Genomic DNA, 27,607 nt, shown 5'->3' with positions numbered 1-27,607 from the left:
TTTTTTGTATTATAATTCACTTTTATCCTCATTATTATTTTTCTTCTTCTTAGAGTTCCGACATATCAAACACATGTTATATACTTACTAAAACATTTATAAAAACTATTTTAAAACAAAAACATATAATAGAAATGAATCAATTTTTTAAAATCCCCTATTATTTTACATTATATACACACTCTAATGAGTAAGAACGAATTAAAAGAAAAAAAAAATTCATTTTCACTCACAAATGTGGATTTTAAAATGAGATTTAAGTTGAGTATGAAAGTAAATGTTATATTTGGTAATTGTTTTTAAAATAGTTTTAAAAAATAATTTTTTAATATTTTATAAAATCAATATCTGTTTGAAAATTTAAAATATTTTTAAATTATTTTATTTTAGAGAATAAAAAATTATTTTTAAAAATAATTAACAAATAAACCCTAAATTTTAGAAAATGACATAAAACAAAGACGACAATATATCGTAATAATCTCTTATAAAATGATAGATATAATAATTTGACACCCAAATTCCTTCTACAAAATAAAATATATTTGTGCCCCTTATCTTATTCATTCAAAGATTCAAAAAGTAAAGCAAACAAAATGAGGAAAAAACAGGACACAACTCATGACTTTCAATCAAAGCATGAAGGAAGGAAGCAACAAGCCTTTTATGCTTTGTGGGTTTGGTACGATGGGGCTTTTTCTTGTTTATCCTTTTTGTGCATCTTCAATGAACTTGTGATAAGTTCAATGCACAAATGTAAACTGTGGACCCGTTGCAGCCATAAATGGAGTCACATGGAGTACGCAAGTTCCTAAGTAAACATGGGCTGCTTCAGTTCAATGTATTATCACCACTTGCATGCTTTTTCAAGCTATACTTCGTTATTTTTATCATCATTAGCGCTATAAAATTGTTATTTTTGTTCAGAATGTTGCATTTGCTTTATCAAAACGCTTGAATTGTTCTCTTTGTTTATCATTGAACTTCGGATATATATTTCTTTTAATCATGTAGACGTGATTTAAAATCAAGAAGATCAAAAAGTCGGTCTAATGCAAGAACTATAGTTGAAAAGAAGGGTCATTTTGAAAGATTAAACTTCAATTCAAATATATTAAGATTATCCCTTTTCAAATACATGGCGGTGAACCTAACTTTGTGTCTCTTTATCCAATTCTTTATGGAATTAAAATAAACAAATTCGTAAGGGTCAACAAGAACAAAATAGTGAAGGAATTAAACTCCTGCATATACTCGAGAATTTCCAAAGTCAAAAAAGGCTGGCATTCTGTTCTGTCTTCCACCATGACCCATCTTTCAAGTTCCACGATTCCAATTTATCATAAACATGTTCCTATTGTTTACCCACCCACCAAGGGGCTGAAGAGAAAAAGGACTTGTCTGGAAGAAGAGAAAAATCCAAATCTTTTCTCCACTCAAAATGTCCCCCTTTTTCCTTCAGTTTTGGAGGTCCATCGCTTTGCATAAGCACGCAAAATCACAATGATGATGGAAATATGAATCTGCACATGGTGGTCAATATTTCCCATGTTGTGGGCCCAAAAACAAGGGGAAGAAGCAAAAGGAGACGGGGAAATGAGTTAAAGAAACTCAGTTCTAATAGCCTCTCACATTTGATACTCTTGGTATTGTGCATTTCTCAATAATATTGGGAAAATATAAACATCTAAATATTTTCCTTATATACAAAATCCATGGAAATAAGAAGGTGAAAAAAGGGCAACAAGGAACAAAAAAGGAAAAAAAAAAGAAAAAAAAAAAAGAGAAGCAGAGTAGTAAGATCAACTGCTCCAACTGATTGCAGCCAGGGGATCTACACAGCCGTAGAAGTCATTGACATCCCAAAAGACAAGCCGCAGAAAATGAGAGCCCAGAGCTTCATCAAAAATCATAATCTATGTCTGTAACATTCTGGGAGTTTGAGTGCTTAACTAGCTGCCCTTGTTCGTCATACCGATCAAGGTTCTCACAAGGGGCAGGAAAGACCGTCCCTATCACCCGACCTTCAACATAGGCACACTGGAATATATGCTTCTTCTTGTATGTTATCCCCACTGACATATCCCGGAAAGTGACCTTCTTCACTGGAATTTCTTCACTCCCATGGATTCGAACAGGCACTCGAACTCCCTGGCCATGTACCCCAGTGAAACTTATGTCCTCAAGAATTGGGAGAGCCTTTGGATCAAAACCATCATCAGGGTGTTCATTATAGTCTGTTTTGATGACAATCCCAACTCTGACATTGTCAAATGTCAGATTTCTATAGTTTATGTGCTGAACATATCCACCTCTTCCAGGGCTGGTCTTGATCCGAACAGCACGCCTTGAGTTCCAAACAAGAAGGTTTTCCACTGTGACATTTGAGACACCACCAGACATTTCACTGCCTATTGATACACCAGCACTGTTGGATAAACCAGCCAACATACTCAGTTACAATCTTAAGATACACAATTTACTACATGCTACATCACCTATGGGGGGGATAGACTCATTGAAGACCATTCTGGGATAGTATTTTAAAGGCATTAGCCGGTTAGGAGATATGCAACATGTCTCAGACATCAGTCTTCAAAAAATAAAAAATAAACAAATAAAAAGGAAGAATAAAAGAAAAAAAATTCAAATTAGTCAAATTTTGTGCACCTAGAAATTTGGCCATATAACTGTAAGCCATGAGATTTGTGCCCAATATCCAGCCATATATCTATTCCCAGCATGCAACAATGCAAATACTCAAGCCCCCACAAACAAGGAAAAAAAGAAGGAATAAAGTTAAAGGGCTTGCATGCATAGGCAGAGAAATCCCCAAGATTCATTGTTTGGGTGTGCAGATGCATAACAATCATGCACACAGAATGATGAAGGTTTGCAGAGCAGAAAGTATCATATGTAAAAGCTCTCACCTGACCATAGAGCGAATGACAAGGTTTCTGATGAGAATGTTTACTGAAGGTCGTCCATAGGCAACTCCATACTGATCCCAACCACTCTTTATTGCAATTCCATCATCTCCAACACTAATATAACAGTCTTCAATCACCATATCCTCACATGAATCTGTTTATGCAATAGAGATTGGTTGAAGTCACTGATACTGAATATAATATAAATAATTAAGGAAAAACATTCATGAACTTGGAAGTACTAGGGCAAATGCAATCACTGAAATAATATAGGGTACATGTTACCCTGACATCAGCAAAGTAATAACTTATTTTAAAGAAAGAATTGGAATGTTGAACCACACTTCAAACAGACACCATTGTTTCTAACTCCTAATTGTCTTATAGTTTGTTTTATTTGGGACCAAGCTGAGAATTTAATGGAGGTTATGCCTGCATACAGCTGAATGGGGAAAAAAAGATTCTTGTAGCTGGCTAAAACTAGTAGGGATTGTTAAGTCAACTTAGTTTGGGGCCTATCCAAGTGCCAGAAATATATAAATGAAAAATAAAATCAGTGTTTCATATCAATCAACCAGTGCACCATGCCTACTAAACAAACTCATGCCCAGGAACAGCAACCATTTAGTCCATCATAGATTTCATTTATAAAAAATAAGTTAGTGGAATGCACTTACCAGGATCTATTCCATCCGTGTTTGGAGCTTCAAATATGGGAGCCAAAATTGTAACATTTTTAATTGTCACATTCTTGCAGTCATATGGATGGAGTGTCCAAAACGGAGAATCGCGTAAAGTTATGTTGGAGATAACAATGTCGCTTGACCACATTATCTGAACAAGTGGACCCCTAGTGTGGTTGAGAAGCTTTTGGCGATACTTCTTCCACCAAGTTTGGCCCTGTCCATTTATGGTACCATTATGCCCTGTTGGTCAGTGATGACAGATAGAATCAGACAAAGTCAGCAACTAAGTAATCTTCAAGACAAAAAGTATGAAGGTATAGTGTCCAGCGTGGCTACAACCATTCCAAAACCTTAACCAGTCAAATGCATAGAACTTAGATAGCTAGTGGTCAAGGAAAAAAATCCCCATAGCAGGTAGAATTGTTTAATCAATCAGATTTGTACTCTATATCTCATCCACGAGATAATTGAATGATGAAATGATTGCACTAATTCAATGGTGATACACATCCACGATGAGGCATGGAAAGAAAGCAAGCCTCTTCTTTGCAGGAATCACTTGAGGCACAAAAGACTTGCAATAACAAATGTTGCTGAGATCCATGATTAGGATTACTACCTCAGGTTTTAGCCTCTTCTTTCTAATCCTTCTCCCTCCCTCCAAGCACCTTCCCTCCAAGGAAAAGACCAGAGTTTTGTTGGAGTCCAAAAAAAGGAATAGATATATTTGCACCAATATTTACACTAACTTGAAACATTCTTTCAAACAACTTACTCTAGTAGGGACATGTACTGGGTATTCAAAGAATAGATTGGGCTTAGACCAGACCCAATACAAATTATTAGTTCTAGGGAGGCCATAAACTAAAAACAATTTTAAAGACAAAAACAAATGTGAATATTTTTTAGTCAACATCCAAGTCTACACTTTGGCCATTTAACAGGAATAGTACTTCAACTCAGTGGCAAAAGGAAGAAATATCTGACCTGTTATAACAACATCCTTAAGATTTTGACCATGAATCAAACTCCCATATCGAGCTCCACGATGCTCTCTCCCATACCCATATGAAGGCAAGGGAGGCATCAGTGGCCAATACTTCTCATCCTGTTAAATATCACATAAGAAGAAAGAACCAATATAAGCCAAACTTCGCTTATACGGTAAATGCTAACACTAGTCATAATATGATAGTTTATTGAATACCTAATTTGTATGCCTCAATTTAGAAAACATGCAAGGTGTATCAACTCAACCAAGTCAAATTCAAGAGAAACCATACGTCAGAATTCTCAGTTTGGGACAATATACTGCATCATATAACTAACTATATATTATCCTACAGATATCTTGCATCCTGTGCAAGGTCTTCAACAATATGATACATATCAGGAGATGATATAGATGTTGCAATGTTCCAGTACAGGATAAATCACCAACTAAGAAAATCTAGAAAGTGATTGATATTTGGGAAATATAAGATCACATTGTTATATATCACAAATATAAAGTTGGCATCATCTAAAAGCATACAGACTCAGCTTCATTTTGGACATATGTGACAATATATTGCAACATACAATGCCATAATGCCAAGCATAAAAGTTCTCAAACTCCCTTTTGTCTCTTTTTCTCCCTTCATTCTCATTTCTTCAGTTTTCTACTTGCCTGTAACCAACTTAATTTATCCTTTTGAAACTTAAAAGTTCGTTTCTACTTCAATGAATTTGTAACCTTTATGATGGATTGCCACCTTGAAAGTTCCCTTGTGGGATAATGGGTTTTTAATTTCTAATAACTTGCCCATATCTTATATTTAAGCTTAATTTTTCCTATTTAGAAGACCATTTTTTAGCTTAATGTCTGCCTGATGTGAATGAACTTCTATTATCAATTCACTACCATGAACTTACTACATATCATGTGTTTCTATAACAATCTTTACTTCGCTAACTAAAGGGGAAAAAGAAGAAAAGACGAGGGAAAAAAAATTCAACTAATTCAGAAATTCCAATGCATGGCTCTCTCAAATCAGCTAGATATCCTTTGCATCACACTAGCTGACAGATGTGCAGGTGCAAAAGTTTTTTTTCCTGTTGTCAGTCAGAGGCCTCAAGGGCCCTAGCATGAATGTTAACACTAAGTACAGCCATGTACTGATTAAATAACTATATGGCCAGTCAATAGACATTTTATGATGCCCAAAATCCACATTCATGCTTATGGTATTGATAAATAATCCAGTATGAGCTACATTGGAAACCAATTGCAACCATATGCTGATATCCAAGAACCAAAGTCAACAATTGAAAAGATCAAGAGGAGAATAGAGAGCCAAAACATCAGTTCATGGCAAATCAGTTCACATAATTCCAGCATTCCTGTTTAACAAAAAAAATCAATGCTACTGAGGGTGGGGAAGTTGAAAAGGAAAATAAACTATCCTTTTTATGGGCAATGACAAGGGCATGGGACCACCAAACCGTAAGATTCCTATATCATCAAACATTTGGTTTCAAAATACCTCACCCCTTATTAGGGTGGATATCCACTAGCCTAAAGGATGGGCAAGCGAATGCCACAAAGATGCATTGTTTATTAAAGATTGGAACTCTGATGTTAGCCTTCTCAGATTTGGTGACCACTGATTAGCAATTCATTAACACTTAACAGTTCAAACTTCAAATCCTAAAATTTGGTAGATATAGTATATATTAGTTCCCCAAATGGTTTACTTATAATTCAAATCATAAAATACCAAATTGAAATCCTAACTTTAGACTAGTTAAGGTAGGTTTATTCACATATTTAAGAGAAACTACTTAATAATTAATAGTTGGTAGACTAAATGATGAGGATGAATCTTCAAGATATATATCAAGAAAGGGAATTAGTATTAGTTGTAATTAAAGTAGGATTAATATTACACAGAATTAAATTATGATTAATATTTGTTGGAGTCTAATTAAGATTAGCTAGTTGAATTATAATATAATTAGAATTTGAGTCATGATAGGTTATTAGAGTCCTAATAGACTTTGGATGTTATAATTAGAATTAGAATCATAAGAGGTTATTAGAGTCCTAGTAGACTTTGGATTTCTTAGAGAAGCCTATAAATAGGCTAATCAATGTAAATCAAAGAGATGATTTGATATGAATAATATTATATTTTCTTTCATTGCAAGGTTGCAACCCTTAATGGTGAGACTTCATTGATTTTCTTCTAGGTGAGACTCCTAGAAGGCTTTAGTGAGACTCTAAAGTTTTCCATTTTTTCTTTATTGTTTCTTCTTTCTCTCTATTTCTTATCTTATAATTTTCTCTACCATAAAATTTATTCTTTGTTCCTTTCCTTACACCCTGAAAATAAAACCCTAGCCCACCTACCCTTAAGGCTATGTTTGGTTCCCGGAAAATGCGAAAGAAAGGAAATTGGGAGGAAAAATGGAAAGAAAAAAAAAGCTAAGGAAAGGAATATAAATTTTTTCACTTGTTTGGTTATTCATGGAAAATTCAAGGAAAAAAAAAAAGAATTCATTTTCTTTTGTTTGGTTAACCACGAAAAAAAGTCAAGGAAAAATGGAAGGAAAACAAACTCAACAATTTTTCTTAGATGATTATCAATTTGTTGAATAATAAAATAAATTTTGTGCTCTTATTTTCTAAAAATCAGTTTTAAAAAAATTTTGCAGAAACATATAACCAACCCACATCCTAACTCAAAACATTGCTCCTTACTCACAGGAATTTATGTGAAAATCAATACTTAGATAAACCAAATTCAATAATCTTAGAAATCACACGCAAGCAACCAAATTTCCAACAAATTAACACTGCATTTATATGGACCTCTATACACCTTGCTAAAGGAATATACATCTATTATGCCCTCACTGTTGCATTAATCCACAAGATGCCATTAATCCAATCACAAACTACACTAATCCATCCAGGAAATTTAAAATTTAGTAAAGTATTTGAGACCGTTACCAATATACCTTCTAATTCTTCTTGTAAAAACAGAAACACTATTTTAAGTAATTTAACATCGAGAATTTTGAATCAAAAAGATTTCTTTAATAAACAATTTATCATAAAGTTTTCAAATAAAAAAATGAAAATTTTTAATTTTTTCTTCTTCAATTATTATATTTAGGCTACTTTTTTTTTAAACTATACAAAATTACCATTTAAAAAACGTGGGAGTTAATTTACTTTGCTAACTAACTGCTAGATAGACGACGTAGTTACTGACAATCAATAAAACAAGAAGCCGTGAGATTAACGACGTCGTTTTGCGAAACGTTGATCAATGAAATAAGTCTTGGAAAACCAGCATCCATAGCAATCTCTGCTGCTGCAGACCAACTGACAGGAATCGACTGCTCCACATGGCTATCAGATAATGCTTCAACCGGCATAGAAAGAGGGAGAAAGAGACAGAGGTCGAGTCCACAGAGGCTAAAGGTCTAGGGTTTGGTGGGAGGAGCGGAAGGGCGACAGTGGCTGAAATCGGGAAAACGAAGCTTGACTCCGGGTGGCTTGCCGCTAGATCCACCGACATTCAACTCACTGGAACTTAGCTCACCACCACTCACCCTCCCACTGGCCCCACCTCCCCCTGGATGGACCAAATCCACGCCGCCGCAAAGGAGATCGCCTGCCTGAGGGCCAAGGTGGCGGAGCTGGAGCAGTCCGAGGCAGAGCTGAAGGCCAGAGTGGAGAAGCAAACTAGGGAAGTGGGGAGAGAGAGGAGATGTCCGTGAAGACGATACCAGAGCCTGATAAAATTTTCCCCCACTTTTCCCTTCTCTTTTTCTCTTATTTTCCTCATTATTTTTTAAGGAAAATAGTAGGGAAAGTATCATGATATTTTCTTTAATATTTTCCTTTATATTTTTTTTCCATCATATTTTCCGTATCACCCAAACTAAAGAAAATAATTTTCCACATGATTTTTTTTCCTTTCCTTTGCATTTTTCGGGAACCAAACATAGCCTAAGTGTAGGCAACCATCCTAGGGTTGTCCTACGTCACTAAAACAATAGTATAGCCCTAAAATTCTAAAATTTTGAAAACAAAGACAAATTCAATATCTAAAGTAAGAATTAATATATTTGAAGCAATTTAGCAAACTAAAACTCCAAGACTTGAAAAGATAAATTCATAAGAATGTAAAAGTTAAAATTTTCAAATCCTTGTTTCTCAAAATATTTTTTTTTTTTGATAAGTAAGGATATGCATTAAAAAGGCAAAACGCCGCAAAGCATACAGGAAGTATACAAGGCAACTTATGCCTCAAAAAACAAAGACAAAAGGATTACCTCCCTCTAAGTGGAAGCTATCCACTCTAAAAAGCCTATAAGGGAGAACGCCTCCTCTCCTACATACAATTTGGCCCAACTCCATAAATTACAAACAAAAAAATTCTTTAACTTTTGAACATTCAATATCCCCCCCCTAAAAGCTAATCTATTCCTCTCCTTCCACACCGTCCAAAAAATACACAACGGAATGGCAGCCCATATCTTTTTCCTTTTCTTTCCCACAAACGGACCCCTCCAACTACCTAAAACCTCCTTTACAGTTTCTGGGAAAACCCATTTCACATCAACTAAACCAAAAATAATCTCCCATAATGCTCTAACCACTGTACAATGTATAAGGATATGATTTACACTTTCTTCCTCACAACCACACAAAAAGCAACGGTTTGGCAGTTGAAATCCTCTTCTTTGGAGCCTATCCAATGTTAGCACCTTCTCCCATGTCGCCTCCCAGGCAAAAAAACAAACCTTAGTTGGCACCCTTGCCACCCAAATACTTCTTGCAGGAAAACCTATATCATCAGACTTCGCCAACAAACTATAAGCTTCCTTTACCCTGAACTGAACACTCTTTCCTTTCCTCCACAGAACTGAGTCTTCCTCCAAGGAGGGTTTGAAACCCCTCAAAGAGTGGAGAAAGTCCCCCACCAACTCCAACTCCCAATCATTGAAATCCCTCACAAAGTGAAAGTTCCAATTTCCTTGACCCAACTCCTGATCCCACATTTCCTCAACCGTTGAATTCCTTTGCGCAGCCATACCAAAGAGATGAGGAAAACACTGAGACAATGGAGCTTCTGAACACCACACATCTGTCCAAAATCTGATTCTGTTGCCTTGTTTCTCAAAATATCACTTGCTAGTCTTAAACATCACATTAGTGTATAGTTTCATTGTCCCTTTCTATAAATTCTTCTTGCCTACTTATCAAAATCAAGAAAAAAAACAGATCATGTTAAGTGAAAGTTCATATAGGATATACTTATTTAAGATTTCAAAAATCGATCTCAATTTTCAATTGTGCTTGCTAATTTATTTGTATTGGGAAGAGAATGCACTAATTAATTCATTAATACACTAATTCTAGATTCTCTTATGATCATATTGATTTAGTTATTCTATATTATGCTTCTTAATAGCAGAATCCACAATTCAAAAATCTTATATTCACAAAACCTAATGAACCGTTGAGGTATACAATCAAGCAGCTATCAATCCATATAGAATCAAGTTAATCTCATATCCTAAATTCAATCATTACTGGACATCCCTTGATTTACCAAAGTTATTTCAAAATTAAAAGCTCAATGCCAACAATCTCATATCACACTCCTGAATGTTTATCCTTCTCTTAACCGAACAATCATGAATAGTTGCTAAATTTCTCTTCAAAAAAATTTACTTGAATCATTGGTGGTAGGTTATTTCCTCAAGATGTTCAAGTTCTTCATCAGATATGTGGCACCAATAGCCCTTATAATTTGCACAAGTATATTGCATGATTGGTACCATTCTTGTTGCCTTTGTGCTATACATAATCAACTAACTACCAAGATGAGGCATGTTTAGGTCCTTTGTCAATTAAAATTTGTCTATAGCTACCAACATGACAAGCTGTTCCAAGGAGGTAAACCAATTGGCAGAGAACAAAATGGTGTATCCTTTTGCCTTTCCATTCTCAGTACAAAATAGGCTAACCATAACCTCAAACTAATGAAACTCCAACAATGAGAAAGAAGCCAAGTTAAAATAAACCCATCACTCCTTTCACCAACCTATAATGACTCCAAAAGTTCCACCCAGTCAAATCCACGTCCTATTGTTCATCGACACAACCACACACCACAAGCCCACATTTCTATGCTCCATTCCAAAAATAAAATCACAGATTGAAGGATGCCTTCAAAAACTTCTCAACATTTGAAATGAAATCCATAGATCACATCCAACCACCATACGATCTACTCAAGGCCACCTAACCTAACCACTACATTAAACTATGAATGCCCAATTTTAAACTTCACATCCATCACTGGCATCTTAAATATGCAACTTCCACAATAAACAAAAAAACACCCAAATCAATCTTTACCCAAAATCATCCCTTCCCAGATCATTTAATCATTTAGGGCAGATCCTAATACAGGATTCAGCGAAAATTTTGAAAGGAAATGCCTCAAATAGCAGAACAGAACAAAACAATCACTATTTTCATAAGTGGTAACGCAGTGATATCAGAGAGTATCCCACTAAGTAAAACTAACCTGAATCCCAAGTATAACAGCATCTTGGTCAAGGAACAGAGTCATGTGGCTAGTGAGATTAAAAGGCGCAGTGAGCCAATTTCCAGCGGGCACATTGAGCTGACCACCGCCCTTCTTCCCCAACTTCGAAATCGCCGAGATTGCCCTCTCAAAAGCTTCTGTATTCACCGTCACGCCGTCGCCAACCCCTCCAAAATCAGTCAAATTGTACACCACCGGCCTCAGCCTCGGCAGCGGCCTCGCCGGAGCCCTCCTGAAAGTCAATAACCCTTCGACAATGTTGCGCTGCCATACGAACACTGACGCGAATGCGGCGATCCAGAGAATCGTGAAAAGGGTTCGGTGCGACGACAAGAAAGCCGGAATCCATCGCTTCAGGTCGGGGCGGTGGTGGTTGAAGTGAAACCTCCCAAACGACGCCGTTTCAACCATTGTCCTTCTATAGCTGATCAATAGAGAGTGGAGATCAAGGGTTTGGAGTAAGTCAGTAACAAAAAATCAAATAATTTTCCCGAGATGTAATGAGATGATTGCATTTGAAGAAGATGGGTATAAGAGAGTCCTGAACCGTTTGCAAAACTTCACTTCTTGAACAGAGTGATACGGTAACAGCAGGTTTTATAGTAAATCCATAATACCCACGTCATCTTCCACCACGTAGGGAGTAGACGCGAATGAAATGGACCATACACCTAATTATCAGGGCACATCCCAAAAAATATTGCCCATTTTGAAAATTTAAACTGCATTTTGATAAAAATATAAATTATTTTTATCTTGAAATTTAAAATTTTGATGTGCATTTGAAGCAAGGAAATGTTTTCAAAAAAATTGTTAAGAAAACGGAAGTAAGGGTTACCTCCATTGTTGTAAGTGGGATGTCTCTGTTACGGCGCTGTGAAGGAAGCCTGGGAAGACAGCGAGTAGGTGAACTTACGCAAGGAATTAGGATCCAGTGGATTGGGGGAGCAGGGTTGTTAAGCAACAACCATCGGGCCATGGTGGGTCAGATGGTTGGATGATGATTTGGGTTCAACCCCTCCACTTCAAGCAATTCAATGTAGTAGTTTAAGAAGCCTATCCACCCTAGTCATGGTCCATTTGCCAATATATATACATATATATAGAAATGGTGAAGGAATGTTTTTTTTTTTTTTTTTGTAAATTACAAGTATTGATAATATTGAAAAGTAATTAGACCAAGTTGATAAATATGATTAAGTTAATTTTTGTTTAAATATGCTCTTCAATTATGTTTGGTGCTCTAAAAGTAATAAGAAAATAAAAAAATATTAAAAAAATGGTTTTCTCATATTTGGTTTTATGGTAGAAAATACAAAATATGTATAATTAAAATTTATTAAAAATTTATATATATTTAAATTATTAAGGAAATAAATAAAATAATGTAAAAAAATATAAAAATAATTTATTAAATTTAAACTTATTTTTTATTTTGCTTTACCTTTTCTTTTCTTAGACCTTTCCTTTTTATTTTATTTTCTTCACATTTTCCCTTAAATTTTTTTGGGAATTTTATTTCCATCACATTTCCCCTCAATTTTTTTGGAACCAAGCTTTCGCTTTCTATTTTTGGAAACAAGGATAGTAGTATTTTTTGTATAAAATATAATAACCATTATATAAAAATATACAATAACTCTTATGAAATTATTTTATGTTTTTAAAAAATTATTTTTAAAACTTTTAAATTTTGAAATAATTAAAATTATTTTAATATCAAACAAATTTTAAAGGTCATTATCTTTTTAAATTAAGTTTGAAGAAGTCTTATTCTGTTTTTAAAATTAGAAAATGAGAAGTATATCTAAACAATACCTTAATTATTGGATGGTTGATAGTTAATTAGTTATATCGACTTACTTTCCAAATGTGATTAAATTAGATATGGCCCAGATGGGCTTCATTAAGTTAGGCCCAAACACAGCCCAACACAGGAGGATTATATCATCAGGCCATGACTCCATATCCAATACACGTGTGAACTTCAACGACTATTGGCTCTTCCATTTTCCTTCTTGTGCCAACCAAGTAGTAAATCATCATCTTCCCATGTAGATAAGCCCTGAGGTGGTGAGGGTTGAGGCAGAGCAACCTCTGCTCAGTAGGATCCTCTGTCACCTATGGCACTCTCCATTGCTTCTACGGCATTTTCTAGCCTTCCAACCAGGTTCCTCTACTGTTTTCAAGCAACATTCTTTCTATTTGTCTGGCTTTGGTGCATTGGGTCTGCCTTTGCCTTTTTCATTTTAAAGTTTCTGTTAGTTTACATTTTTCTGTTTGGGTACAGGGAAGTATCGTCAAAACGTTTTCCACGAAAACTGACAACATGGTTACCAGGAAGAGTTCGTTTGAATGCAACAAAAGGGGTATCTAGTGTTTGTGAACCACTTCCTCCCGACAGGCCATTGTGGTTCCCTGGTAGCTCACCTCCTGAGTGGCTTGATGGCAGGTAACTAATTTTCTGGGCTTTCATCTAATTTTCTAGCGTTCCAATCATAATTTTGACCCGGGCTTGTGAACTCATTAAAAATGATCGAAGTCAAGAAACCAAATCAATGGAAGCCCTATCATTCAGAATGGAATCGGAACAAGGACTTCTAATATATTTAGTTTGTTTTAATATCACTGAAGTGATTCATCAAAAATGCAACCCTAGATTGTTACAGAATGAGATTTTCCAGGAAAACACAATTCCCCATCTCCACATTTTGGCCTAATAGTATGTATCAGAAAATACCCGACCTAAAATGTCTAGCATTTCATTGCAGTAAATGAGCAAATCTTCCAATACAAATCAGGATATTATAGTTAAGATTATTACTATGTTTGCATTTGAAGCTGGTGGAATGGTCACATCCACACTCATCTGATATTTTGAATCACTTATGACAGTAAATAGTATTGGAAATTAAGATCTTTGATGTTTTAGGAACCATTTTCATAATCTATGCTTTACTTGTTACCATAGAATTTCTTCAGAACGTGGTGATCACAATACTCATTTTTATTTTTATTTTCATTTTTCATTGTTAATTGTAGTCTTCCTGGTGATTTTGGCTTCGACCCGCTTGGATTAGGTATGCCTTTGTCTTTTATCATCTAAAATAAAAGCTTTTGACCTATATATTAAGCTTCCAAAGCTGGGTGATGTTTTTCGTGTGTACTGTTATCCCGACATTTCTAATACAAGCTCTTATTTACCTATCAAAAATAATTAAGCTTCCAAAGGAGCTTCTGAATGAGTTAATGAACTCTTGGTAAGGTTTTGTATAACCTACTAAACATATTTCAGGCATCTAGCTTCAACCCTTTTTCCCTTTTAAATAAAACCCCAGAGAAGTTGATACAAACGGTTATTGTAGAGATGTTAAAAGGGTTTAAAGTTGGGTCTAAATGGGCTAATAGATACCATTCAGTTTCTTGTCCAAAGCTGTTCTTCCTTGGATGTTGCTCATGAGCAACCTCACGGATTAACTTTTTCTGAACTGCATCAATTGTATAGGGTCTGATCCGGAGTTACTTCGATGGTTTGCACAAGCTGAGCTGATGCACAGCAGATGGGCAATGCTTGCTGTAGCTGGGATTCTCATTCCAGAGTGCCTTGAGAGACTAGGCTTCATTGAGAATTTCTCCTGGTATGATGCTGGAGCCCAGGAGTTCTTTGCAGACCCCACAACCTTATTTGTTGTACAGTTAGCTTTGATGGGCTGGGTGGAGGGAAGAAGATGGGCTGATTTGATAAACCCTGGGTGTGTTGACATACAGCTCACGTTTCCAAATAAAGCAAACCCAAAGCCTGATGTTGGATACCCGGGTGGCCTTTGGTTTGATCCCTTCATGTGGGGAAGAGGGTCTCCAGAGCCTGTGATGGTGCTAAGGACCAAGGAGATCAAGAACGGGCGTCTTGCAATGCTAGCTTTCGTGGGGTTCTGTTTCCAAGCCATTTATACTGGGGAAGGCCCCATTGAAAACTTGATGGCACATATTGCAGACCCTGGCCATTGCAATGTTTTCTCGGTATGCAACTTCATCTTCTTCTTCAATTTTCCATATCAAGATTCAGTCCAATCATAGTGTAACTTCTAAGTAATTCAACTGGCACAATATCAAACTCTTTGGTTTTGCAGGCTTTCACATCACAGTGAGATGAGGACTGGTTGTTGGATGGGAAGACAGCCAAAGATGAAGCAAAGCATGCTAATTTCCAGAGTCAGAATCCATGTAATCTTTTATGTTTGGAGCAAAGGAAAATGTAGATGAAGCCAAGAAGTGAATACCAATTGACTTCTTACTTTGAATTGCCTTTAAAGTTTTCTCACTTTGGTCATGCAGAGAGTAGGGTAGATGAAGATGGCGAAAAAAAACACCTAAAACAATGAGGAAAAATGGGGACTATTCAGATAGATTCATCATTTTTATTCCTTAAAATATTTTGCTCCATAAATAAGATCAAATGGCCATGCTATGATGGAGAGGAGGGGCTCATTGTAGCTCCCCCAATTACAGGGGGACTTGGTCAACAGAAGATTGAAGCCTCTCTCGTCTCCTCACTCTTCTCCGGCTAAATTCTGAAATTCCTATTCTTAGAATCTGATTGTAAAGCCTGAGGTGAATCACCAAATCTCCCAAAGCCACACAACAGACACCCCCCACCATGACACACCACCGTCACAAAACGAAACAAAGCTACCCAAGAAACAACTCACAGAACGCCCCATTCTCTCCGGACAGCGGCACGTTTCTTCCGGAGGTTTCGTATTTCCGGCTAGGCAATGGCCGCTGTTCGTCTTCTTCTCAGGTCTCACCTTCTTATCTTCTTCTTCCTCTTCCTTTCCTTCTTCCCTCTTTCCCTCTCCTTGTCAGAGAATGAGGCTCTCCTCAAACTCAAGAAATCTTTGGTCCATACTGGCGCTCTTGATTCTTGGGTTCCCAGCTCTAATCCTTGCCAGGGCCCATGGGATGGGCTCATCTGTTTAAATGGCATTGTCACTGGTCTCCGTCTTGGGAGTATGGATCTTTCCGGGAACATCGACGTTGACGCGTTGATTGACATCCGTGGCCTTCGGACTATCAGTCTTACCAACAATTCATTCTCTGGTCCACTGCCGGCGTTTAATCGTCTCGGTTCTTTGAAGGGTCTTTACTTAACTAGGAATCAGTTCTCCGGCGAAATACCTTCTGATTACTTCTCCACTCTGACGTCTCTGAAGAAACTCTGGCTCTCTAAAAACAAATTCACGGGACAAATTCCGAAATCGGTGATGCAGCTAACCCATCTTATGGAACTGCACCTCGATGATAACCAATTCTCAGGGCCCATTCCATCTACACTGCCACTGTCGCTAAAGTCTCTCGGCCTGTCAAACAACAAACTGGAAGGGGAAATTCCAGAGACTTTAGCCAAATTTGACGCCAAAGCATTCGAAGGAAACGAGGGGCTTTGCGGGAAGCAACTGGGCAAGCAGTGTGAGCATGCAAACAAGGCATTATCGCCTTCGCCTCCACCTCCGCCTCCGCCTCCGCCTCCAGAGATCGAGAAATCCAAGATCAACATCTCAAAGGTCATGACCATGGCGGGGATAGCATTCTTAATGATAGCCCTCTTGGTCTTCACGTTGCTCGTTTCGTCGAGCCGCAGAGAGGAGGAGTTCAACATTCTGGGCAAAGAGAACCTGGACGAGGTGGTGGAAATACAAGTATCAGGGTCGACCCGAAAGGGCGCCGATTCGTTGAAGAAAGCAAACGGATCAAGCCGGAGAGGGTCCCAGCACGGGCGGGCCAGCGTGAGCGATCTGGTGATGATAAACGAAGAGAAGGGTTCCTTTGGGTTGCCGGATTTGATGAAGGCCGCGGCTGAGGTTCTGGGTAACGGTGGGTTGGGGTCGGCGTACAAGGCAGTGATGGCGAATGGCCTGGCGGTGGTGGTGAAGAGGATGAGGGAGATAAATAGATTGGGAAGAGATAGCTTTGACGCCCAGATCAGAAAGATTGGGAGACTACGCCATGAAAACATACTGACTCCATTGGCTTACCATTACAGGAAAGAGGAGAAGCTGCTGATCTCCGAATACGTTCCCAAAGGCAGCCTACTCTACGTCATGCATGGTAACTACTTCTGCTACCCATTTCTCTTTCACCTTAGCTGATCTCTAGCTGAAATTCAACCCCATGATTCTTCAGGTGACCGTGGAATTTCTCATTCTGAGCTCAACTGGCCGACCCGGTTGAAGATCATACAGGGAATAGCCAGTGGGATGAATTTCCTCCACACCGAATTCGCATCCTTGGACCTGCCCCATGGAAATCTCAAGTCCAGCAACATTCTTCTCGATGAACACTACGTACCACTTCTCACAGACTACGCCTTTTATCCATTAGTCAATGCGACCCAAGCCTCCCAAGCCATGTTCGCATACAGGGCTCAAGACCAACATGTTTCCCCCAAGTGTGACGTCTACTGTCTGGGAATCGTCATTCTTGAAATCATTACTGGGAAATTCCCCTCCCAGTATCTCAGCAATGGCAAGGGAGGAACTGACGTTGTCCAGTGGGTCAAATCCGCCATTGAAGAGAACAGAGAGACGGAGCTGATAGACCCAGAGATAGCAAGTGAAGCTTCAGAAAGGGAGATGCAGCGGCTCCTCCAGATCGCCGCTGAATGCACTGAAAGCAACCCTGAAAATCGACTAGACATGAAGGAAGCCATTAGGAGGATACAGGAGATAAAAGTTTGAGGCATTCCAAAGATGTTAGATGAATTTATAAAAGCAGCTCTGTAGTTTGGTATATGGGTGGGAAGAGGGCTGTGATCATCAGCAGCGTCTTCTCCAAAACAGGACAGCTTTGAAATCAGAAGAGGCCAAGCTTTGTTTTTGGAACTTCTTATCTAATCAACACCCCCATGAATCTTGGATGGCATTGCAGAAGCTTTGGCCATGCTTTTTGCCCTTTTGTTTTGTTTTTGTTTTTTTTTTTCTGAAGACAGCACAAGGTTCAGTTCTTAATGTGTCATACACTAACTTTTTATACAGATTTGAGTTTTGTTCTTGCAATTCTTCAGATTGCCAAGTTGTGAATTCTGTTCATTATCATTTCTTAATTTCAATGTTTTTTTCTTCTTCTTAATTTCGCTACCATTCACCAGTCTGATTTACTGTCATAGCCTTGTGCCTTGAGGACCATGACACAGTCATATAAAATTGGATTCTCTCACATGTGGATCGCATGTAGCAGAAATTTTAGTCAGCCCCCTGATGTGATTTCCTCTTCTTCCGTGTTTCTGAGCTTCGTTTAGAGATGAAAGAAAATAAAACATACAAAATAAAAATAAATTCAAAATTAATAAATTATTTTTGTATGTTTTATTTAAATTTATTTATTTATTTTAATATATGAGAATTAAATAATTTAAAATTTCTAAAATTTTAATTATATTTTATATTCTTCCATATTTTTTTATGATAATTGTGATATGAAAAATTCATTTAATTTCTTAGGATCAAACATAGCGTTAATGTCATGGTCTTTAATCTTGTTATATGTTGATGAATCTAAAGGCTGGAAATCCCACTACCGTTTTCTAAATCTGGGAAAAAGACCACTGTTATGGTAATTCTAATTTTCAAGAAAAATGTAAGGGTACCAAGGTTTAACATATTGGTTTGGAAATATACACTTTTCAAATGTATTACCAAATTTTGATGGTTTAATAGAGATACAAGCAAATAAGATAAAATTATGACCTTCTTACAGTAACATTCTAAGATACATTACAAAGGGATTATTTTAAAACCTAATTCATATCCCAAAAAGATGCAAATTTCAATCATTGAACAAAAAAAAAAAGGTTTTGTTTAATAATTGTTTTTAAAAATAGTTATAAGAAATAATTTTTTAGAATAGTTTTTAAAAACTATTTTATGATGTTTTATAGAAATAATGTTTATTTGATAACTCGAAATATTTTTAACATGTTTTTTTTTATGTTTTTAAAAATAATTTTTATATTAGTGCTTTCTTTTTAATTATTTTTTACATTAGTATAATTATTTTTAAAAATAATAAATAAGTTAAAACAATTTAAAGATGTTTTCTGAAAATACTTTATTTTTTTAATAATGGTTGTTAAATATATATTTTGTATTTTTTTTAAGAACAAAAGTCTGTTTTTTAAAACAGTTACCAAATAGGACTAATTAAATCTTAATCATTAAAATTAAGAACAATTTATTTCTTCTTGATTGATGAGATAAAATATGTATATTATAGTACATCATATCTTATTAAATAAAATATGTATACCTTAAAATATTATTTTTAATAAAAATATAACATTTCTAACGAAAATATGTTACATCATGATTATTAATTTATAAAATAAAAAATATATTATTTTTTAATCGATATAAGATATATTTCTTCATTAATCTTATCTTATATTTAATTCCGAATGTAATAATATACGTCATGAGATTAAAATAATAAAAAGATAATTAAAATTTTTTAAATGAGCAAACTAGTAATTGTCCTATCCAAATTTGGGACAAGGGCCATGATTTTACTTTCACTCCTTTAGATCCGAATTTTATTGATCAATAATTATAAATATATTTTATTTTATCGTAAAATTGAAAAATAATACTCATAATACCTTTTTTCTAAAAACACGATAATAAACATTCAACCACGCTTGGTCAACCGTCAACCCAACCAACCCTGCAATAGCCATATCGCATCTGATTGACACGTGTATGCATCTGACACTGCTACGTGGAGGCCAGAAATCTCATTCAAATCAAGTATCAAACCACCAATAAATCAAAATCAAAATCACTCTCCCTCTCTGAAAAGCACAGTCGATGAAATGTATCGGTCGGCGGTTAAGACTCTCCTTCTTGCTCCGGCGGCGCGCTACCGGTTCTCCCATCTTCGAACTCTGCTGATAAATTCTTCTAGGTTTTCTACAGTAGCTGCCTCTAATCATCAAAGCCCTAATGATGAATGTAAACCTCCTCAGGTGCAATATGCAGGTTCGTCATCATCAGCGCCATCAGCATCATCATCGTCGTCGGAGTCTGCGTCTTCGTCAGCGTCATCAGCGGCTGAGGAGGCGCCACGTCATGAGGGTCAGAGCCCGAGACAGCGACGGCACAGAGCTGAGTACCAAGATGAGCAGGCTCGTGTCCTCCAGGCCTCTCTTCATCATGTGGTCTCTGCATTCTCCCTTCCATGTTGTTCGTTTTAGTTTCGGCTGATTACGTCGTAATTATATGGTTTTGTTTGCGAAATTGGTTTTTTTAATTAATGCTATTGTACACACAATGGGATGATTCGATTTCAACTGAGTGTGGATTAATTTGTTTGAAAAATAAAAATTTGAGAATAAGGGAATTGAATTGGATCATTGGAGTTAAGAAATGCCTTTATTCACAATGTTGAATTGGGGGTTTGGTGCTCAAAGAGAGAGGGCCATCCTAATGCCTCATTGGTTGTTCACTGGAAGTGTTTGAATTTTGATCTGAATTAGGGTTTGGTTTGGTGACCTGTTGGTTTGCAGGCACGGTTGGGATGGACTGAAACAGCCATGATTGCAGGTGCTAGGGAGGTTGGTGTTTCCCCTTCTATTGTCGGATCTTTCCCTAGGAGAGAAGCTGCCCTAGTGGAGGTATATTCCATTCTTTCGCTCTCCCTCAACCTTTCTTGTGAAGGGAGTATTGAATTTTGAATGAAATATTTTTTGCAAACATCCATTGCCTTCAAATCAATTTGTGACTCTGCTTGATGATGACTTTCTTCTTCTTTTTTACCTTTTCAGTTTTTCATGGATGACTGCTTGCAAAGGCTTATTGATAGAATTGACTCTGGAGAGGAGTTGAGAAACTTGATACCTAGTGAGCGCATCTCAAAACTTGTCAAGATTCGCCTAGAAATGCAAGCTCCCTATATATCAAAATGGCCTCAAGCTCTTAGCATTCAGGTATATTTCTATGTATCCTTTGCTGTCTTCCAGAGTTGGGAACCTGTTTTAACTGAACCGATAAACACCAAGATACTTTCTTTAAAAAGAAAAAAACTTTCTGCTCCTTTATTGACAGGCACAACCATTGAATGTCCCTACAAGTTTTAAGCAGCGGGCAATGCTGGTTGATGAGATCTGGCATGCTGTGGGTGATGAGGCATCCGATATTGATTGGTATGTGAAGCGCACCATACTTGGAGGAATTTACTCATCAACTGAAGTGTACATGCTGACCGATAGTTCCCCAGGTTTACTTTCTTCACTCTCCATGTGCTTGGAATTTTTATACACTTGGACATGTTTACTTGGTTTGTGTGTGTTTCGTACGTTTTCATTGGGTTGTGGGTTGTACACTTGGATTGTCCAAACTTGAACTTTTACTGTATAGTTCTATCCACTGAAATAATTATGATTGCCATTTCTTTTCTTCTTTTGTCTTTTCCTGGATTTCTCCTGGTCGGCATTTACTTATCCTTCCCTTTTGGTTGCGTGTGCCTTGCAATGCAAGTGGGAATCACACATTGGTAAAGCACCATGGGAAGAGAGTGGAGCCAAATGGGGAGCACCAATTTGTGTTATATTCAAGAGGTGCTTCATCAAGTTGGCTGTCTGTTTAATGGGTCAACCTCCAATCCTCATTAGACAGACAAGATGATAATGTCCTTGCATAGGTGCCATTACATACATAATATTTCATTCCGTGGCATACCTATTTTTGGCAGACTTTGGTGATACATGGACATTCTTGGACAGTCGAGTTAAAGATGCTTTTGATCTGAAGAAAACCATTCAAGAGGTAGTCTTATCTGGTTCTCTGCTTTCCCTCTTTTACTTGTCAGGTTTTTGGTTTTTTTGATAATGTTTAAAACTCCTTTCGCTGGTGAAATATCTGCAGGCACAATATTTAGCTGAAGCTGTTGGTGCAGGAATAGGGAGCTCCCTACAAGGATTTATGAAGAAAGCCTTTCCAGGTTCATCGGCAACAGGATGATTTCAAAGATCTCCGTAGCCATCATGACTTCCCAGTCACTTTTGATTTGAGGAGTTCTGGAATTTAGATGGTGCTTTTTCCCCTCCTTGTTATCTAGTTCCAACCTCTTTGAAGGGATGGAGATTGGAAGAGATGCTATGTTTATTGATTTTGTCTTCCAAGACTGCGAATTTCCTTCAATATGATCTTTATTATGTTTTTTTTTGTTTTTTTTAATACTCTCCCTATGTTTGGAGGAGGCTTTTGATGATTTTAATAATGTGAACTTGAGAGGGAAATGAACTATGTCAGTCTTTGGAAGTATTTCCCCCAACAAACAATAGGAGCATTTCTGATTAAAAATATATATATATATATATATATATATATATACTAAAAAAAGGATGTGTAGAAATATTTATTTTGAGGAATGTATTCATAAATGATAAACAAGCTTAGTAGGGAAAGAGTTCCTTGGATGTATTATTTAGTATTTTTTTCTTTCCATATCCAGTCTCGCTGGACACAGCTAGGCCTTCACCTGGATAATAAGATTGGAATTATAGTTCCTTCCAAGTTATGATTAGGTAAAGGGAAGGTAAATGCCTTTCAGTTTTGGCCTTCAAAAATTCTATTCATGACATCCTCCTAAAGCAACCAAAAGGAGGCAATCCAAAGATTCATCTCAAATTTAAAGTTAAACATCATTCTCACCCTTTTCTGATTCCTTTGCTTTATATGCATCACCAGTCTTTTCCAGCCTCTTGCATCTGTTCTCTCTTATCTCCTCTTCAGCAAGTTGTTTTTCAGGGCACAAACATGGATTTTGATGAGAAGCAGGCTGTTGTCTGTGACAATGGGTCTGGCTTAGTGAAGGTAATTCATTTATGACCTTTCATCTCCTCTTTTAGTTGTAAAATGTGCATTACACAATGAGCTTTACTGTCTAACATGACAGTTTGTGAAGTATCCAATCAGCCTTCTCAGGGATGAACTGAAATTTTAACACACACCTTCAATTGCAGGCTGGTTTTGCTGGAGACGATGCACCATGTGTAGTTTTTCCTAGTGTGATAGGCTGGCCCCGAAACAAGCATGCGATGATTGGCATTGGACAGAAGGAAATGTACTTAGGAGATGAAGCTCAAGCAAGACGTGGTGTCCTCAGATTAAGTTACCCCATTGATCATGGAATGGTGAGAGATTGGGAAGCAATGGAGAGACTCTGGCAGCACACTTTTGAGAAGGAGCTCAGGGTTTCCATTGAAGAACGACCTGTCCTCTTAACAGAGCCACCCTTGAATCCTAAGTTCAATAAGGAGAAGATGGTGGAGATCATGTTTGAAGCTTTTGAAATCCCAGCCACCTATGTTGCAATTCAAGCTGTGCTCTCCTTGTATGCCAGTGGCCGAACCACAGGTAAAACTAAGTCATCTCTATAATAAGAAGCTGCCTACAGAAACTTCTTCAAATAACACCAATTTCTGCAGGTATTGTAATGGACTCTGGAGAAGGAGTCACACATGTGGTTCCCATCTATGAGGGCTATGCACTTCCACATGCAATTCAACGTCTCGATCTAGCAGGCAGGGACCTCACAGACTACCTCACCAAGATCCTAACTGAAGAAGGCTACGTGTTCACCACATCAGCTGACAGAGAAATTGTTAAGGACATAAAGGAACAAACCACATACGTAGCAATGGACTTTGAGAAGGAACTAGCCACATCAAGGGAAAGCTTAGAGCTTGACAAGCAATATGAATTGCCAGACGGGCAAGTCATAACAATCGGAACAGGACGGTTCAAGTGCCCTGAAATACTATTTGATCCAAGCAAAGTGGGAATAGAGTCATGTGGAGTACATGATATCGTGTTGAAGTCAATTAGAAGGTGTGATATGGATATCAGGAGAGACATGTATGGGAATGTGGTGCTTAGTGGGGGCACTACCATGGTGCCTGGCTTGGCTGATAGGCTGGCGAAGGAGCTGAGCTCACTGGCACCTCCTGGGGTGAGGGTGAGAGTGGTTGCACCACCAGAGAGGAAGTATAGTGTTTGGATTGGTGGGTCCATTCTGGCTTCACTAAGCACCTTTGAGCAGGTACCTTTCTTTTTTTGCTACCAAATTGAATATTTACTGGGAAGTATGTATTGTTGGTGATCCAATTAACCTCTCGTTATGGTCTGTGTTTCAGATGTGGATTAAAAAGGAAGAGTACATGGAGTCCGGTTCCTCCATTGTCCACATGAAATGCTTCTAAACACCATTATGGCATAGGCCTTTCTTTTTCTTTCATTTGGTGGGGTTTCATCATTTTACAATGTACTCCTCATTTTCTTCCCTAAAGCTGAATCAAAAGCTGTCTTGTATATTCTTGTCGTATTTCAATTGAGTTCCAAAAGTGCTTATATTTTGAGAGCAGTTTTCGGACAGTCCCATCAGGATATAGCGTACAAATACTGATTATTTCTAAAAAACGGATACTATGATGAGATGAGAGTCAATTGGATGAAGTAATGCAGAAAATGGAATCATTTTCCATATTTTGAACAGTTGAGCGACAAGATCAGGGCCTGGTAGTTAAAGTGTTTTGCATTAACAATAAAAGAAAAACCATAAGCACTTGGCAGAGAAGAGTAAACTACTAAATTACATTAAAGGCCATATCGTTTAGATGGGTGAACCACTAGAAAGGAAGTATGGTGCTTGGATTGTCGGTTCCATCTTCTCCATCTGGACTGTGTCGCAGATGTGGATTACAAAGGAAGAGTACATGGAGTAGAGTCTTGTTCCTCCATTGTCCACATGAAGTGCTTCTAATTCTTTTTCTTGGTGGGTTTCGCAGTTTTACAATGTTCCCCAGTGTCTGAATCAAAAGCTGAAAGTTTATATTTCATAGTGTTTCGATTAAGTGCGAAAAGTGCTTATATTTTGAGAGCAGCTTTGAAACAGCCAGAAATCAAAATTATTTTCCACATTTCAACAGTTGAGTGATGAGGCTGAACAAAATCTGGGCCATTGAAATGGAAGTCCACCAGGCCCAAGACTAGGTTGTGAGTAGATTGCCTACCAAACCAGAAAAATGGGTTGGTGGCCTCGACCATTTTCAGCCTTCTCAATGTATATATCACATGAAAGAATCTGAATTGGGGGGTAAAGAAGGGGAGCAATGGCGTCTACATCAGAGATTGTTGCCAAGTTGAATTTGCAGCCTCACCCAGAAGGAGGGTTTTTCTCAGAAACCCTCAGAGACACCTCAGTCATTCTCCCCAAATCTATACTTCCCTCCGAGTGTAAGTACTTTAATTGTAGGGGCTGATGGGATCTCGTTGACTCATATGGTTGTGGGTTTTTCTTCCTCTATATTTGCCTTTTCCATGGTTGGATTTTTCTTACCGCACAATTGGATCTGGGTCAGGATCTTAGACGAATATAAATCAGAATGTTCACGAGTGAAATCCCAGGAACACCTTAGCCCTTTTGTTTCTTCCATTTTCTCTGGTCTTTCTATAAATCCATCGTTCCCTCGTGTTCTGGTCTCGATGATCTCTTTTCCAGTGGTTCTTTCCAAACTCGAATTTTGCTGCTTTGAACCTCATAGTGGGCGTAGCTCGTAAGTGAATACCGAAAAGGCGAAAAGATCACATAGGTTCAGTTTCCAATAATTATGAACTTTGATTATTTTTCAAGAGTTCTATCTTTTATGATTCATAATCGTTTATATTTATTATTGTATACATTTTATAAATTCTTTTGAAGTAATTCATTTTTGTTGATTATGATTAAATTAATTTTTATTTTGAACTTTAAAAAGAAATTGATTTTAATTATTTTTAAAAACAAATTAAAGGAAACCCATAAATTATTTGTATAAATGATTTAAACCGCACTAAATTAACCTTAAACAAATTTGGTTTGGTTTGATTTTTTCATCACCTAAAGGTTGGTTCGGTTTTGATTCAAACATAAATCGAACGTACGACCGAACCACATTTTTTTACACCAATAGGGCTCAGGGAATCTTAATAAAATGAATTATGGAATCCCTCTTTTTTTGCTAATACTGTTAGTAAAAGTTCATTCTACTGTGTGGATTTGTGGGTCATCTCATAATCTTGATTATAGTTTGTACTTTTACCAATTTTTGAATAAATACTTCTTTTCATGGGGTTTTTCCCTGTTTCTAGCTTATTTTAGGCAAGTATGCAGAAGATCAAATGGAAACAGCTCAGTTCAGACTTATGGATGCTCTCCTTCATCTTCTAGCCTTTAGTGTTCAAGTTCTTCCACCATTCAAGCTTTATTTGTTTCTGATTCTCGACTGAACCCCCTTTATTCTTGAATAAGTTTTCCCATTTCTACATTGTGTATTGCTTCTTTGAATCTTATTGTAGCTTCTCTGCAGATAAGGTTGAACGCCCTGTCAGTACATCGATCTTCTTCTTGCTTCCTTCTGGGAATATATCGTGCCTTCACCGAATTCCATGTGCAGAAACCTGGCACTTTTACATGGGAGAGCCTTTGACGGTGCAACAACCATCCTTTAGTTGAATTGCATTAGTTTTAATTTAACCATAAGCCCATATTCATCATTCATTTCTTGGAGTTTTGCCAAGATTTTTGCAAATCATACCAGGACTCAACTGTCTTATCAGGAATTTTGAGTGCTTTCTCTATATCTTTTCTGCCATTAAAGTAGCAGCAAAGGATTGAAGATTTGAAATTTATCAATTAAGATCATGTTTAGTTCTTAGAAGTTCTTCCTGTTATCCCATATGCTATTTTTCTTTCAGGTAGTGGAACTGAATGAAAAAGATGGAAAAGTGAAGCTAACCTGCCTTGGGCCAGATATACTTGGAGATAATCAGCAACTGCAGTACACGGTGGAGCCGAACGTCTGGTTTGGTGCATTCCCAACGAAGGACTTAAGCATTCCACCAAATGGGGTGCCGGAAAAAAATCCAGCAAGGGATGGGGAGCACCACTACTCTCTTGTGGGATGCACTTGTGCACCTGCCTTCCAGTTCGAGGACTTTGAGCTGGGGAAACGATCTGAGCTCATATCACAGTTCCCTGATAATGAATTATTCATCTCTTTGCTCACCTATCCAGAGTGAATGAAATCCTGCTTTTGAGACTTACATGCTTCATATGTTTGATTTCTGTACTTTCTACATTACCTGAATCCTTGGGTGGGAATATGAACTTTGTGGGGAGAAGCTCGACCAATGGTTCTAAACCCTAAACCCTAAATGCTTATATGCTTTGTATTTAAATGTCACACAGTCAACATTCACTTGAAATGAAGTTTGCTACAAATTCAAGTATAACTGCAACCAAGCCAAGATAGAACAGAGAAAGGGGGTGAAGATATGGTAAA

The 27,607-nt window shown here is 37.2% G+C and overlaps 6 protein-coding genes across 8 annotated transcripts; 5 read left to right on the top strand and 1 right to left on the bottom strand.

The window, feature by feature from the left end:
* Window positions 1–1,575: 1,575 nt before the first annotated feature.
* Window positions 1,576–12,172, bottom strand: LOC117925453 (probable polygalacturonase). Of its 3 annotated transcripts, none has more exons than XM_034844463.1 (6): window positions 12,071–12,172; window positions 11,212–11,656; window positions 4,604–4,724; window positions 3,608–3,856; window positions 2,931–3,084; window positions 1,576–2,428 (listed from the first exon to the last, which is right to left on the bottom strand). In XM_034844463.1, exons 2-6 carry the CDS (start codon window positions 11,641–11,643, stop codon window positions 1,903–1,905), a joined length of 1,482 nt encoding a protein of 493 aa, XP_034700354.1. In that variant the 5' UTR covers window positions 11,644–11,656; window positions 12,071–12,172; the 3' UTR covers window positions 1,576–1,902. The 3 variants fall into 3 exon arrangements, with proteins under 3 accessions (XP_034700354.1, XP_034700355.1, XP_034700353.1); XM_034844464.1 differs by lacking the exon at window positions 12,071–12,172 and adding an exon at window positions 11,780–11,798; XM_034844462.1 differs by lacking the exon at window positions 12,071–12,172 and having other exon boundaries at window positions 11,212–11,773.
* A 1,102-nt stretch (window positions 12,173–13,274) lies between these two features.
* LOC117925678 (photosystem I chlorophyll a/b-binding protein 6, chloroplastic) lies at window positions 13,275–15,533 on the top strand. The gene is made up of 5 exons (XM_034844746.1): window positions 13,275–13,402; window positions 13,523–13,684; window positions 14,275–14,312; window positions 14,738–15,252; window positions 15,363–15,533. The coding sequence occupies exons 1-5, from the start codon at window positions 13,356–13,358 to the stop codon at window positions 15,378–15,380; spliced, it is 780 nt and encodes a 259-aa protein (XP_034700637.1). The 5' UTR covers window positions 13,275–13,355; the 3' UTR covers window positions 15,381–15,533.
* A 162-nt stretch (window positions 15,534–15,695) lies between these two features.
* Window positions 15,696–18,358, top strand: LOC117925677 (pollen receptor-like kinase 3). The gene is made up of 2 exons (XM_034844745.1): window positions 15,696–17,340; window positions 17,416–18,358. The coding sequence occupies exons 1-2, from the start codon at window positions 16,008–16,010 to the stop codon at window positions 17,967–17,969; spliced, it is 1,887 nt and encodes a 628-aa protein (XP_034700636.1). The 5' UTR covers window positions 15,696–16,007; the 3' UTR covers window positions 17,970–18,358.
* A 1,705-nt stretch (window positions 18,359–20,063) lies between these two features.
* LOC117924868 (ubiquinone biosynthesis protein COQ9-B, mitochondrial) lies at window positions 20,064–22,557 on the top strand. Its single transcript, XM_034843589.1, has 6 exons — window positions 20,064–20,443; window positions 20,792–20,899; window positions 21,050–21,211; window positions 21,330–21,501; window positions 21,976–22,049; window positions 22,149–22,557. Exons 1-6 carry the CDS (start codon window positions 20,099–20,101, stop codon window positions 22,242–22,244), a joined length of 957 nt encoding a protein of 318 aa, XP_034699480.1. The 5' UTR covers window positions 20,064–20,098; the 3' UTR covers window positions 22,245–22,557.
* Window positions 22,558–22,725: 168 nt separating this feature from the next.
* On the top strand, window positions 22,726–24,648 carry LOC117924867 (actin-like). Its single transcript, XM_034843588.1, has 4 exons — window positions 22,726–23,099; window positions 23,249–23,642; window positions 23,714–24,327; window positions 24,422–24,648. The coding sequence occupies exons 1-4, from the start codon at window positions 22,962–22,964 to the stop codon at window positions 24,485–24,487; spliced, it is 1,212 nt and encodes a 403-aa protein (XP_034699479.1). The 5' UTR covers window positions 22,726–22,961; the 3' UTR covers window positions 24,488–24,648.
* Window positions 24,649–25,284: 636 nt separating this feature from the next.
* Window positions 25,285–27,508, top strand: LOC117924869. The gene is made up of 3 exons (XM_034843590.1): window positions 25,285–25,520; window positions 26,633–26,754; window positions 27,021–27,508. The coding sequence occupies exons 1-3, from the start codon at window positions 25,397–25,399 to the stop codon at window positions 27,342–27,344; spliced, it is 570 nt and encodes a 189-aa protein (XP_034699481.1). The 5' UTR covers window positions 25,285–25,396; the 3' UTR covers window positions 27,345–27,508.
* Window positions 27,509–27,607: the final 99 nt, after the last annotated feature.

This window comes from Vitis riparia, chromosome 11, assembly GCF_004353265.1.
Source record: "Vitis riparia cultivar Riparia Gloire de Montpellier isolate 1030 chromosome 11, EGFV_Vit.rip_1.0, whole genome shotgun sequence".
NCBI lineage: Eukaryota > Viridiplantae > Streptophyta > Magnoliopsida > Vitales > Vitaceae > Vitis > Vitis riparia.
The sequence above is the reverse complement of the archived record's forward strand: the minus strand, read 5'-3'. Positions and strand labels throughout refer to the sequence as shown.

What these genes read in the sequence shown, in the direction of transcription:
- LOC117925453 (XM_034844463.1), bottom strand. Translation starts at nt 11,643, where the DNA reads ATGGTTGAAACGGCGTCGTTTGGGAGGTTTCACTTCAACCACCACCGC. An exon ending in TAAGGATGTTGTTATAACAG is followed by an intron (nt 3,857 to 4,603) that starts GTCAGATATTTC and finishes ACTGACCAACAG; the next exon opens with GGCATAATGGTACCATAAAT. An exon ending in CACGGATGGAATAGATCCTG is followed by an intron (nt 3,085 to 3,607) that starts GTAAGTGCATTC and finishes TTGCATAAACAG; the next exon opens with ATTCATGTGAGGATATGGTG.
- LOC117925678 (XM_034844746.1), top strand. Translation starts at nt 13,356, where the DNA reads ATGGCACTCTCCATTGCTTCTACGGCATTTTCTAGCCTTCCAACCAG. An exon ending in TTTTCTAGCCTTCCAACCAG is followed by an intron (nt 13,403 to 13,522) that starts GTTCCTCTACTG and finishes GTTTGGGTACAG; the next exon opens with GGAAGTATCGTCAAAACGTT. An exon ending in CTTCGACCCGCTTGGATTAG is followed by an intron (nt 14,313 to 14,737) that starts GTATGCCTTTGT and finishes TCAATTGTATAG; the next exon opens with GGTCTGATCCGGAGTTACTT.
- LOC117925677 (XM_034844745.1), top strand. Translation starts at nt 16,008, where the DNA reads ATGGCCGCTGTTCGTCTTCTTCTCAGGTCTCACCTTCTTATCTTCTTC. An exon ending in CCTACTCTACGTCATGCATG is followed by an intron (nt 17,341 to 17,415) that starts GTAACTACTTCT and finishes ATGATTCTTCAG; the next exon opens with GTGACCGTGGAATTTCTCAT.
- LOC117924868 (XM_034843589.1), top strand. Translation starts at nt 20,099, where the DNA reads ATGTATCGGTCGGCGGTTAAGACTCTCCTTCTTGCTCCGGCGGCGCGC. An exon ending in AGGCCTCTCTTCATCATGTG is followed by an intron (nt 20,444 to 20,791) that starts GTCTCTGCATTC and finishes GTTGGTTTGCAG; the next exon opens with GCACGGTTGGGATGGACTGA. An exon ending in TGAAGAAAACCATTCAAGAG is followed by an intron (nt 22,050 to 22,148) that starts GTAGTCTTATCT and finishes AAATATCTGCAG; the next exon opens with GCACAATATTTAGCTGAAGC.
- LOC117924867 (XM_034843588.1), top strand. Translation starts at nt 22,962, where the DNA reads ATGCATCACCAGTCTTTTCCAGCCTCTTGCATCTGTTCTCTCTTATCT. An exon ending in ATGGGTCTGGCTTAGTGAAG is followed by an intron (nt 23,100 to 23,248) that starts GTAATTCATTTA and finishes CTTCAATTGCAG; the next exon opens with GCTGGTTTTGCTGGAGACGA. An exon ending in TGCCAGTGGCCGAACCACAG is followed by an intron (nt 23,643 to 23,713) that starts GTAAAACTAAGT and finishes CAATTTCTGCAG; the next exon opens with GTATTGTAATGGACTCTGGA.
- LOC117924869 (XM_034843590.1), top strand. Translation starts at nt 25,397, where the DNA reads ATGGCGTCTACATCAGAGATTGTTGCCAAGTTGAATTTGCAGCCTCAC. An exon ending in ATCTATACTTCCCTCCGAGT is followed by an intron (nt 25,521 to 26,632) that starts GTAAGTACTTTA and finishes GCTTCTCTGCAG; the next exon opens with ATAAGGTTGAACGCCCTGTC. An exon ending in ACATGGGAGAGCCTTTGACG is followed by an intron (nt 26,755 to 27,020) that starts GTGCAACAACCA and finishes TTTTTCTTTCAG; the next exon opens with GTAGTGGAACTGAATGAAAA.